The sequence below is a fragment of the Thermobia domestica genome, chromosome 10 (assembly GCF_964235325.1).
Source record: "Thermobia domestica chromosome 10, izTheDome1.hap1.1, whole genome shotgun sequence".
Lineage (NCBI taxonomy): Eukaryota > Metazoa > Arthropoda > Insecta > Zygentoma > Lepismatidae > Thermobia > Thermobia domestica.
Genome location: NC_137463.1, coordinates 97,109,424 through 97,123,099, shown reverse-complemented (window position 1 = coordinate 97,123,099; position 13,676 = coordinate 97,109,424). Strand labels below are relative to the sequence as shown.

The window sequence follows — 13,676 nt, the reverse complement described above, 5'->3', positions numbered from 1 at the left end:
AAGTTAATTCCGGCAGTCATTTTTACGATATACCAATTTACAACTGGGAACAAAATAATTCCGCATGTTGAATGTATGCTAATATGCGTGTAGAATTGGTAATTACTATTATCCCGTAGTTATATTAAACTACACCAGAGAAAGACAAAATCTTACTTTCACGACCACCGACACTCACTCACTCACTCACTTACATACACATACACCCCCCCCACACACACACACACAATAATAATGATACTGGTTTACCTGCTTCCCATTGTAATATTAGCGCCTAAAATAGGCCTACCTACTATATGTATCTATCCCGAGCGACGAGAGCGACAACTGTTACGAATGACTAACTAGGGATGTATTTGAACCTGGACTCACAAAGTGGGGGTGATGTATATATACATTTACTGAAAGCTTGGGTCAGGTAAGATCAAAACTAGTTACCAAAATTGGGTGGGTCTCATGAATTCCGCTTGGGAGCAGCACTTTACTCATTTTTATTAAAATCTTTAAGCGTGTCGATAAAGTCTGTTGCAACCCCGAAAAATCTGAAATGGTGAAACATATGAAAACAGATAAACATGTCTTTCATCATTTCAAAAGTACAGCGCATCAAAATAAAATAAATTGTCCCAGGGTCCTCCGCAGGGTTCCAAACGGGAAAAACTCAAAAGTTTTGAATGGAAAAGAGGGAGGGTGAACTTGCATATCGTATAAAAGTTGGTGTTAAATGAAAGAAGATAAATCAAGTATCGACTCTCCGATAAACCTGTGCAAAATAGCGATGGGTCAAAATATCAAGACAATCTTCATTGAAAAGTCTATGGTCCCTCGTATAAATCTGAAACAGTGGAATAGGTGTAAAAACAAAAAGACAGATATGTCATTATTTCAAAAGTAAAATGATTCAAAGTTAAAAAAAAAAAAAAAGATGTTCCAGGGTCCCTCGCAGGGTCCCAGACGGGGTCCAACTCAAAATGTTCAAATGGGAAAAGGGTCTAAGTTGAGTATCGTATGAAAACTGATGTTAAGTGAAAGAAGATAAATCAAGTCTCGACTCTTCATGATAAGCCTGTGCAAAATGGCGGTGCGTCAAAATGTCAATACAAGCGTGTTGAAACATTCGTTTTTTTTAATTTTATTTTATTTTTACACCTGTCTCGCCATTTCAGATTAATAGGAATGGGCATAGACTTTTCAATGACGCGTGTGTTGACATTTTGACCCACCGCCATTTTGTATAGGCTTATCATGAAGAGTCGAGACTTGATTTATCTTCTTTCATTTAACACCAAATTTTATACGATATGCAAGTTGACCCCCCTTTCTATTTAAAAATTTTGAGTTGGACCCCGTCTGGGATTCTGCGAGGACCCTGGGATAATTCATTTTGCTTTGATATGTTATACTTTTGAAATGATGAAAGACATGTTTTTTTTTCTGTTATCGAATCTGTCGCACCATTTCAGATTTTTCGGGATTGCAACGGACTTTATAGACATGCTTAAAAATGTTAATAAAAATGAGAAAAGTGTTGCCTCCAAGCGGAATGCATGAGACATTCCCAATATTGGCAACCGGTTTTGATCTTATCTTGACCCAAGCTTTCAGGAAATATATACATTACCCCCACTTTGTGGATCCAGGTTCAAATACATTCCGGGTAAGAGGACCACGAAGTCATCTGGCAGTTCCAACACTTAAAGTTTAAATTACCATGCCACTGCTATTTATATCTGTTTGGTGTGTCTTCTGAAACTTTTTTTTACCAAATAAATTGTTGAGTTTAGGCATTTGGAGATTTATTTGTTACGGATTTCGTCACTTATAAACAATTTTATAATTTTACTTTATAAAGGAAACCAAGAAAGTTCTGTCGCTTTTTGTAGAGGTATGCAAATGGAGATAAGGCGAAGGTCAGTTATTGGTATGGGTATATCCAACATACTAGCTGGCTGTGGCAGTTCAGTTACACCGTGAACTTGCATAAGGACAGTTAATATGGGACTTCCACAGTGCGTCATAAGGACAATTATACTGCACGAATTCAAACTGGGATCAAACGCCGCTGCAGCGGGGCTTAAGATATGTCAGACCTTTGGTGAGGGTTTCCTGACTGTGTGGATAGTGCACCGATGGTTTAACAAGTTTAAGGACTTTGACGAAACACTCGAAGACGCACCACGTGCCGGAAGACTAACACATGTACAAAATAAAGATCTTCAGAAGCAATTGAGGCGCACAGTGGCCAGATATGTGAGGAACTTGGACTACAATTCTGTGTGAGTGGAGAAACCATGCAGCAGCAGTTCTATCAACTTGGGCCAATGGGTCCCATATGATTTGACTAAGGACCAGAAGGCAACGCGAACAGACACCCGTGTTTATTTGCTGTCTCGTCTGAGGAAGGAGCCATTTCTGAACGGGTGTTGACATGTGATCAGAAGTGAGTCCTGTACGAAGCTCCACGAAGCCGTCATCATTGGTTACCATTTCATGAACCGGTTCCAAATCAGCCAAAACCAACACTGCACTAGAAGGTCCTGCTGTGTGTTTAGTGGACCGCTTGTGGCATCGTGCATCGGGAACTGCTACCAGCTGGTCAGAGCATCAATGCAATTAAGTATTGTCCGCAGTTGAGCCCTGTTCGGCAAAAGTCAAAACTCTGAATCGCAAAGCGATCCTCCTGTTACAGAGTAACGCTATGTCCCATGTGGTTAGGATGATCCGGAACACCATTCTACGCCTTGTACGGGAAACGCTATTGCATCTGCCATACTCCGCGGACATTGCACCGTCCCATTATCATCTGTTCATTCCTTGGACAATCACCTTAGAGGACGCTAGTTCAAATCCCTAGTAGAGATGCAAAATGCACTTGATACCTTCTTTGCTTCACGGTCCACCAAGTTCTACCGCGATGAAACCCATGGCCTTCCAGAACGTTGGTAGGACATTGATGCTGATAGGAACTATTTTTGATCTTCCATGTACGGCTTAGGTGACATATCCATGTTCGAAGATGTGGATGAAAAAGCAAAAGAACTTTTTTGGTTACCTTTGTATATAGAATTGATTTCTACTAAAAATTTTGAGAATTACCTAATATAATTATAATGTTTTCGAATAGCTATCGTCGCATCAGCTGCTCATCTTCAGACGTTGAACGAACGATTTGATGAACTGGTTCCTCATCTCTTGGATTATAACTTCACAGCATCTCAAGAAAATATGAAATATATCACTCATAAAATCAAGAAATTTTACTTTGGAGATAAAGAATTAGGGGAGAACACTATTCCAAATGTGATAAGAGTAAGTATTGCAAAAAGTGCCAGCTTTCATTTTCCAAATATAGTGGGCTCTCCTTAATTTAGGCTTGAGTAATTCGAACAAAAGTTTATTCCCCCTTGGAAACTATATTTAAATCAATATCGTGAGTAAATCGAAGTTTTGAACTTCCTGGAGCCTGTTTCTCAAAATTACTAGTCCTGTAATACTACTGTTAAAGTTTTCAAAATAAAGTATTGTACAATTGTGCGTACCATGAAGTCATGGCAAATTAGAGGAATTAGCACTAGTATTTAGAACTGACTTTTACTGTTATTCTAGAATTTCTACTTTATGTTTTATTTGCCAAAAACATATTACAAGATTTGTTGCTTTGAGAAATGGGCCCCTGTTTGAATAATTCAAAGTAAATATGTTATTAACGGTACAAAATTTAAGTGTTGGGCAGATTGCAAATAGAAGAAAGTCATTTCGTTTGGTTTTTTAGTTATCCAGAGCCAGCTGTAAAGAAGAGTTAACACAGAAACACAATCAATCTAATGGTGATAAATATGAAAGACTAGGTAGGCAATGAAGTAAAGAAAGAGCGTATGCGTATGTCTGAAATGTTTGAAAATTTATGAGGATTTATCAAATGTCAACCAAATGCTACTAATAATGTATGTCACACAAAAAATACTTGTTGCCATGTAAAATCGAATCAAAGTAAACTAAGGGATAATCAAGGTTGTTATATGGTTTTATGTGTTAATTCAGTGTATATGGTACTGTATTTATATGTGTTTTCTATGGCACGTGTTGCTTCATGTATGCACAATTTAATAACGTTTGTTTATCTGTGGTATTGGATCATGCTGTCTTAAATAACATGGAGTGACTTTATTATTATTATTATTATTATTATTATTGTTATTAGTAGTAGTAGTAGTAGTAGTAGTAGTAGTAGTAGTAGTAGTAGTAGTAGTAGTAGTATTTAATTTTTCATAGTAATTTTGTTTGCTCGCTTGATTTTAGCTTCTTAAAAATACGTTGAGTTTTTTAAATTTTGAATAATTCGATTGTTTTCGTCTTCTGCGTATTAAAAAGAGTCTGCTATACTAACAAGATGTGAAATATTACAAGGTCAGTAATATTAATACAATAAAATAAAAATTTAATTATAGATTATATTTTCAGCAATATTTTGAATTTTTAGTTGAATTTTCTTGCAAGTTATTAGTTTTAATGTATAATTTTATTTGTGTAACAAGGAAATTAGGGATTTTAACGAGGAGACAACCACACTGAAATTGGAAAAGTCAGAATGATTCTGCTTGTTCGTAATTTTAGTGCTGGGTCTTTGATGCGAAAGATACAGATCCCATGTTAAACTGTAGGTCTATGTCTCTATAGCCTCAGTTGTAACGTAAGAACAGTTTCTTCTTGCTTGGGTTTCTCTTTTTCTTTCCCAGTGCAGTTTTCTTACTTTAATCGTGTGTGGACAATATTTCATTATTACTATTTAGGATTTAGATATCTGGGCTTTCAGCATCTAAGGCCATTTAGCCCGTCACGATTTGAGGGATGACGTCCCTCGGCGAGCACACAATCTGGAGAAAGGGAAGGAAGCGGCCTGGCACCTATAAGTTAGGTACCACCCCGGCATTTGCCTGGTGTGAATGAGGAAACCCCAGGAAAACCTCATTTAGGGTGGCTGGCCTGAGAAAGCGTGTTACACTTCTTCGACCGAGTAACCCCACCGAGAATCGAACCCGGGACCGCTCTCATTATTATTATTATTATTATTATTATTATTATTATTATTATTATTATTATTATTATTATTATTATTATTACTATTTAGTGTCTGTAAGATGAATATGAAAAAAGCATACAGTTTCAAAGTATGGATGTGGTATGCAGGTTAGTACACGTATAAATAACCCAATTATATTTGTACTGGACAGTGATGGGATGCGCCATGACCCAGAGTGATCCAGTGGCCAGATACGAACCCGAGACGAAATATCGTCGTACACGTGGAGAGTATGTGTTTAGAAAATTTGTCGTTTAGAATATAAAAGATACCACTGAACCCAAAACAATGCTTTGTTAATTCTTTTCGCAGAGGCTATGTTCGAAAACCGAGCATGGGAAAACGAATACACATAAAATTATTTTTGAAATATTCAAAACATGGCATCTTTAAGAAATGTCACGCTGAGAATCAAGCAAATGAGTGTTCGAGTTCGAGTAGTGAACATTATTAATCAACTACAAGATTCTTCACTAATGCTGCAGAAATTATAGTTTGGCTACTTCTAAATCGCCGGGTCAGCTCAGGTCACCGAATCATACCGTAACTGAAAAGCGGGAACCAGTCCTGACAAAAGTCGTGATTCAAATAACCCGGTGATTTTGACTCATTCCATCACTGGTACGGGAGATATACATATCTTTTCCATTGATATTTTTACGTAGAACATACACTACGTATCTCTCTATTAGTCATTCATTGTGGTGGACAAACACCGTGTTCGTGGGTTTTCTCGGGGTTCTCCCGTTTCCTCCCACTTTCTTCATTCCATCATTTCACTCATATCTCATTATCACCGTCTCCTTTAGCCTAACCGGCATAACCGTGGGACGTAAAACTTAATTATTTCATTTCATTTTCATTTCTATTAGTCATTCAGAAAATCGCTTTGTGTGTGATTACATACTACAAGAGATTTTTATCTGTTACAACACATAGGTTACCTTATATAATATATAGATCTACGGTTTAATAAGTTACAAGAGAAACATTACCTGATCATACATTTACATCTTTTATTGGTTGTATACGCCTATCTGTTCGGTAATTTATTGTACGAAATCAGTGCCGTACTCGGATTTTTTTCTGTGGGGGCAAGCATTAATATTTGGGCTCCCTAGAAAAAGTTGTTTCGGGCCCTCCTGCAAAATTTGAAAATAGGCCTGTTCTTTCCATCTTTCTCTTACTCTTTGTGCCCCCCGGAGCCTATGGGACTTCCCGCACGCCCCTGGGCCCGTTCCTTACATGACAAATCAATTAAGGGGACAATATTGACAAACCTCAAAGCCATTTCTAGGTTCCCTAATAGTAGACATTTTTTTACTGAAATGAGCCCAGGACTCATTCTCGTTTTATTTACCTTTCGTGTTATGTTTTGTTTATGTAATGTAGTGAACCTCTCTGATGCTTCACTTATAATTTCCTGTTCGTATTGTATATGGAGTAAGAAAATTTTGTCTTAAATTGTGTCCCTCTCGAACAGGGGTAGCTTCCTGGGGAGGCAGTTTCCCCCTTGCCCCCCTCAAGTTACGGCCCTGTACGGAGTGAAGATATTTACAATCCAGCTAGAAAAGAATCGCCTTAAAACTTTAGATGACATCTTATGAAAATGCTTTATGAAAAAACAATATGTAACAAATCTCGTTTTATTTAAATCAATGATACAATCTCTTTCAATATTCTTCATGCGTTTAGCAATACGTTTACATGACTGTATTTGCCAAAATTACGTTTGTCAGTTTAATCTGATGAAAACTTAGCTGATTTTTCTTCTTGCGTCGTGTGTAATTTCAGGGCCGGATTTACATAATTCTAAGCCCTAGACCAAAGCACAATTCTGTGCCCCTAGCCTCTCAAAGAGATTATTTATAATTCTTGTTAACTTATCCAATGTCTTGCTGGAGAAAAAAGCCACTTATTTTCCCTGTGCTTGTAGATCTAGAAGCACTCGAAGCCATTTTATGTTCGTTTGTTTTTTGGTGTTGGAGAGTGTTCGAGTTTCCACCAGGTGCAATGGAAAATGTAGCATTCAAATTTTGCAGTCAACTTCATCGTTCAACTTTGTCGCTTCCAGAAACAGGTGCTTCTCCTTCAAATTGAAACAAACCTGCAAATTTAGGCATTCTTGTTAATACAAAATTGGAACACTTCACTTGTAATGTATTGCCGACAGCTCAGCTCGTACATTTTACCTATAGATTGCAGATCCCCTTGACTGCTGACGGACAACTGCAACTCTGCATTGCAAGTCTATTTATTGGCTTGCTTGCTATCAAATCGGAGAGGGTGGTGTGGTAACTTTCTCGAAGTTGTCACATGTTACAGATTGTTCATTTACTAATTACAGAATTCCCAGCCAATGTCAGAATTTTTTATTTTTCACTTTTTGAATAAGCTGATATTTATAGCAGAAATGGGACAGGATTAAAATACGGGACATTTGCATGTCCTAACTACATTTATGGAAATGCGAGACACTCGAGCCCAAAATCGGGGCTGTCCCGCAGCTCGGTATTTTGATCAGTGCTTCTGCTCATTGTTGTCAGAAGTAAACATTGAAATTGGATTTTACAGCCATGTACTTTTCCTCTTCTTTTTATTTCTTTCTTTTCTTCTCGCAAGGAAGTGATATGATAAATTTGGATTTCGAAATTCCTTTAATATTCATTTCTTTAGAATACCTGTATGTAAATTTAATCATTTCAATGTGCATACTATTACATTTGTGTAGAAATTAAATTTATAAGTAAGGGACATTTAAGCTATATAGAATTATTAGCGTAATTGTAGCATTAAAATTGCTATGCACTTCGTTGAAAAAAGGAATACATCAGATGAATAGAAATCAAAAGAAATTAATGGAATTTAAAAAGGATGGCATTGTTTAGCGACGCGAGCTGAACATTTAAAATATTATTGTGTTCTTGTTTATACAATAGTGAACAAACATTAACGAAATCGTGGTAAATGCCTTTTAACTCAAAATAAGAAGTTTTATAGAATTTAACGTTTCTGCCTTTTCGCTTTAATGATGTATGGATTTGTAGTAACGCTCGATTGTTGTATTCATTGAGTCAGCTTCTTTTGGGATGGAAATTATAGCTTTATGTTAATCAAAATATATTATGGACTCCACCGAACAAGTATCATCATGTTTGTTCATAGAAATAATAAAAATGTTGCGTTTAATAGCCTTTGTTACAGTAACAGAGTTGCGTCACTCTATTACTGTAACAAAGAATAGTAGTTATTCTAAATATACAGTACTAATAAATAATAGTAATTCTAAATAGTATTATCCGTACTAATAAATTTGTACATACTTGTATCGGTGTACTTGTTTCTTGTATTTCAGATGATGTCTGATAGACATTTCATCATTGATGCCATATACGCCGCTCAGCTTACAGCTGCAGTTAGTCCTGCTCCCGTCTACTTCTACGAGTTCTGTTACAGTGGGAAATATAGTCGTACAGATTGGTTGACAGATCCACCTAGAAAGTTTGGTAATTAACTTTATCGTTTTGTTCCTCTTGCTATCTTTTAAATGCTTTGTAAAAATGAGTTGGTCACGTAGCTGAGCAATTATGCCCTTCAGTGTCTATTTCCAATTTCTGTAGGATTACCTGAAACTACTGAAGTAAAACATAAAAACTTTCGCGCCATCTAATAACAGATTATAGAGTACCGGTACCTCTGTTACTTTACTAGCTCTTGTTTGAGGCTTGAATAGCATCATATAGTAAGTGTTCGGTAAGTATCCAGACTTATTCTCGCTGCAAGGACAGGGGCACACAAGAATCACCGTACTGCACTCAGTGTTGGGAAGTAACGTAACGCAAGTAACGCGTTACTTGTAACGCGTTACTTTTTAAGTAACGTTTCCTAGTAACGCGTTACATTTTTTCCAAAATGAAATCTTTGAGTTTAACGTCCCACGGTTATGCCGGTTAGGCTAAAGGAGACGGTGATTATGAGAAATGAATGAAATGGTGGAATGAAGTAAGTGGGAGGAAACGGGAGAACCCCGAGAAAACCCACGCACACGGTGTTTGTCCACCACAAAGTTCACTTGGCGGGAGCAGGGTTTGAACCCGAGACCCCTAGCACCAGAGGTGAACGCTCTACCACTGAACATTTTTTCCAAAGTAACTGTAACGGTAACGCGTTACAAATTTTTAAGTAACGTACCTAGTTTGCGTTCTTTTTTTTGCGTTACATTTCGGATGAGTAACTACAATATACGTATATTTTTTTTTGGAAACAAATTTTTCTTTCCTGTAAGTGAATTTCTCAGAATGAGACAACCGAGCATGAACTACATATGTCAGTGACCGACAGTCACCGACACACAGAGAAACAGATATGTTCGTAGTGCCACTTGCTGTTTTTTGAAGATGAGGACAGCTTTAGAGAAATCACGTGTACTGATCGCAAGCACCTGGAAGATTTTGTCGTAGATTTTGACAGCTCCAAATCAATACATTCAGTGAGTGAACTAGGAGTGCAATGATACCGGTAGTCTATTTTACTTTGATTGGTGTTGTTTTTATAAAGATGGAGAACGAAAATATTTTGCCATTCGAACATTTGAAAGAATACTTTTTTCTTAAGAGCTGAGGACGATGGTGGACAGAATTTAAAAGTAAAGTGTCTGAATTGTCCCGGCGTAAAATATTTATCAACAACTAGGGTGCCATAATTAACGATTTACAGTAAGGGGTTAATATGAATAAACTCTGTTCTGATGAGCAGGCCTACTTTATTACTAGAAAATAGTTTGCTGATAATTTGTAATATTGGAGTTCTTTCAGATCAGTTTGCTTATCCTAGAGTCCCGTTGATTATAGAGTAGTGTAATGTTTCTCTATATTCTGTATTTTTAATTTTACATAACATTATTATTATTATATAATTAGTTTAGCAGAATAATAATAAGCAACCATTTTTTCTAACGCATAGGGATGAGCACGAGTCAAGCTAAAACTCGACTCAACTCGAATTCAAGTCGAGTTTCGAATCAATTCAGGGGTAATATCCTCGAGTCGAGTTCCGAGCCGATTTAGTTTTTCGCGTCGAGTTTGATAAATAGCTTGTTCGTTTTAAGTCGTCTTGAAATCATGGCCTGATTACACTGGAAAATGAAAACCATGAGAAATGTAAGCTAAACAGTAATATGGAATCTTTTAGTGTTGCTCAAGAGAGGGGACACTGCTCGCATTTCGTCTCGTCTCAATAGCGAGACCACAAGAGATTTTTCATAACAAGCTCAGCTCAGCTCGGCTCAACTGAGAAGATGGCTCGAGCCGGCTTACCTGGGGTGAACCATCGGCTCGAGTTGGCTTGGTAGGAATGAGCCATTTGCTTGCTTCGGCTCAACTGAGCCGAGGGCTCTAGCCGAGTCGGTTGGGTGAGCTGTTGGCTCGGCTCACTTCTCGGTTCGGGTCGATAGTGAATGAGCTGTGAGCCGAGCTGCTCGAGTCGTTGACAATTCTAAACCCAGGCCGAGCAGTTTTGGAGATATCTGGTCAGTGCCCTAGAACTTTTAACAGTGTTTAGCTCGAGCCCGAATACTCAACCTAGACCCTCAACCCAAATTCAGAGTGAACAATGTCCTTGACTCCTAGACTTCACGACTACCGAGGTTAGCAATCAACTAGTTTTTTAGTATTCAAATACAAACCGCCTATCTTTCATTTTTATATACAGCGTTGTAATAATAATAATAATAATAATAATAATAATAATAATAATAATAATAATAATAATAATAATAATAATAATAATAATAATAATAATAATAAAAGTTGTAGTAGTAGTGGTGTCATTGATAATAATTATACTGTCTATGTAATATACTTAAAGAATGTACTCGAAACTACACACCGGATTTGGCTCGAGTCGACTCGAAATTCGACCCCAGTTCGAGTTGAGTTGGAGGAAATTTTTCGAGTCGAGTTCTCGGGTCGAGCTCAGATGTCTGTTTCTAGTCGAATCAAGTGTCAAACAAAACTCGCTCGAACTCGCTCGTGTCCATCCCTACGAGGAACGCAGTATGGCATTTTGTCAATGTTACATTATGTGAAAATGTTCATATATAAAGTAAAAATTTGTCCTTGCATTTACATAAAGCGATTCAGAACGTGCAATCATAATAATAATAATAATAATAATAATAATAATAATAATAATAATAATAATAATAATAATAATAATAATAATAATAATAATAATAATAACAATAATAATAATAATAGCGGTAGTAATAGTAGTACGGAAAATTGAAGACATAATTTTTTTTCACATTTTTAAAGTTTCGGACCTAAAAGTAACGCATTAGTAACGCGTTACTTTCGAAGTAAAGTAACAGTTACTTTTGGGGGGCAAGTAACGCGTTACTAACGCGTTACATTTTAAGAGAAAGTAAAGTAACTTGTAACGCGTTACATTTTTACAAGTAACTTACCCAACACTGACTGCACTTTCATACTGCGACGAGTTTCAATTGGTTTACATACTGCGACGAGTTTCAATTGGCAGTGTTGCCAACAAATTGATACAAAAAGTCGCTAAATAGGAGATGAAATGACTCCAATTTTGGGTGAAAAGTCGTTTTAAAAAAATTCGTGGAATTTTGCTTCTTATATATATAAATAAAGTGTATGTGTGCGTAATATACTGTACGTGTGGTCAATTCAAGCCATAGTACTATCTGCGCTACAAGAACGTATATGAAAGACTCATACATAACTAACAATAATTTCCTTTTTATATATTTTTAACTTGATGATCAATTTTGCTTCAACGAAATCAAAGATGAGTTTAGAAAAACGAACAAAATTAAAGGTCTAGAAAAAATCTTACTTCACTTCTACTCACGCTTCTACATATAATCTGTTTGCTGCCGGTAATGTATTATTTGTGCCTCTAAACGAAAGCTCTGTAAACTAAAGGACATTAAAAGCTGGAGTTGGTTCTCGTTAGAAGGTAAGAGATAACAGCAATCAAAGCTGGAATATAGAGATAAATGTTATGTACTTTGCCCACTCGTCAACATCTACACTGAGTCAAATAAGCAAAAGGAAAATAAACATATATCTGAACTGATTCGAGCTAATAGTACTTATTTTAGGACAAGTTGTTCGCAGCACAAAAGTCGCTAGATTTGTAAGTAAGTCGCCAAATCATCATTCCAAAATCACCAAAAAAGTCGCCAGTCGGAAAAATTATTTTTGCACTGACGCCGCTTCCTTGTTCAGCGTCCTTGCATGTTGCTTTCAGCATCCCTGCAACAAACTGACACTTACCAGTTTCCTTCAGTCACGATGAAAACTGCTGTCAACTTCTACCATCATAAAACTTTTCGGAAATGTATTGCATTTCTAGGGTTTTCACTTGAATCTTTCCCGTATATATTAGGTTGGTCCGAATGAAATGTTCACTTTGACATCTGTTGGGAAGCTCACTTGACAGCTATGTACTAAAGCAACACGTAACAGCGATGGACTAAAGCCACGTCAAAAATTCTGTACATGCCCAGAAAACAGGCCGGGGTGCAACAGAGTCAAGATATAATGACCAGAATCATATAAAATTGTACAATTAAGAACATTTTTATTTACGAATTCAAACTGAAATATTCTGTACAACAATGGTGAAAAAAATCAACAAAACATTTTGGGCGAGAATAATGGCGAATGGACACGCCATTCTCCTTTAGTTTGTCAAATTTCCTTCCAGTAACAGCTGTTATGGTAAATGACCCAGTGGGTTCATGTGCAGATAAGCTATTCAACAGTAACGTGTAAGCGACTCTCGGAAAAGTGTTCGTGGCATCGGAGTAAGTACAAACAATACCATTGTCGTTTGGCGGTTTGTGCAATTAGTAAGGTAAAAAAAAAAAGAAAGAAAAAGAAAAAAAACTGGACTCGAAGGTGCTACATGAGTTGACACTGGATATGCCTAAATGTGTGGGATTCTCTGAATGTAAAGAATACTAGAGAATATTTCCTGTATCAAGTTGCCACTTCTTATGAAGAAATGAATGTATCCCCATGCTCAAAAAATTGCGCGTATACTGTAACTCACAATTTTTCGCATTTATTCCATTTACCTTACGTTTAAGCATGAAATTCCGCTATTAGTAAGTGGAGATAATAGAAAGCAATCCATCTAAGGAGATATTTCCAAAAAATATAATAAAATAATAAAAAATATAAGCAAAAATAATATTATGCTCGGTTTTGTGTATACTGGCAATCATGCTTTCGAGGGATTTTTGCAGTAACAGAGCACGATTGCGGAGGAAATTTCAGAATTTCGTAGGAGAGTTGGATCAAGGAACTGGAAAGTGGAGTAAAATATAGCATTTATTGGTTTAAATCTAGTTTCTAGATTTCTGCCAAATATAAATTAGCTTCTGTAACCAAGATGTACGAAAATATAGAAACAAACAGGAAAACTCTTGTCTTGAGGTTAGAAGTGACACGCATCATGTCTATGAGCATTATTGTTAAGAAAAAGAAAGCAAGCAAAAAGTAATTTCCGTGGTTAGTAGGTAGAGTTATTGACTAGAAATTTTTATACTGTTTTCATA

At 36.6% G+C, this 13,676-nt stretch overlaps 1 protein-coding gene across 1 annotated transcript in view; it reads left to right on the top strand.

The window, feature by feature from the left end:
* LOC145662589 (esterase E4-like) overlaps positions 1–13,676 on the top strand; it is a 94,264-nt gene that overhangs the window by 56,649 nt on the left and 23,939 nt on the right. The window contains exons 7-8 of the mRNA XM_081728307.1: positions 3,125–3,309; positions 8,436–8,586. Of these exons, the coding sequence (XP_081584433.1) occupies positions 3,125–3,309; positions 8,436–8,586 (336 nt within the window). The remainder of the gene's footprint in view (positions 1–3,124; positions 3,310–8,435; positions 8,587–13,676) is intronic.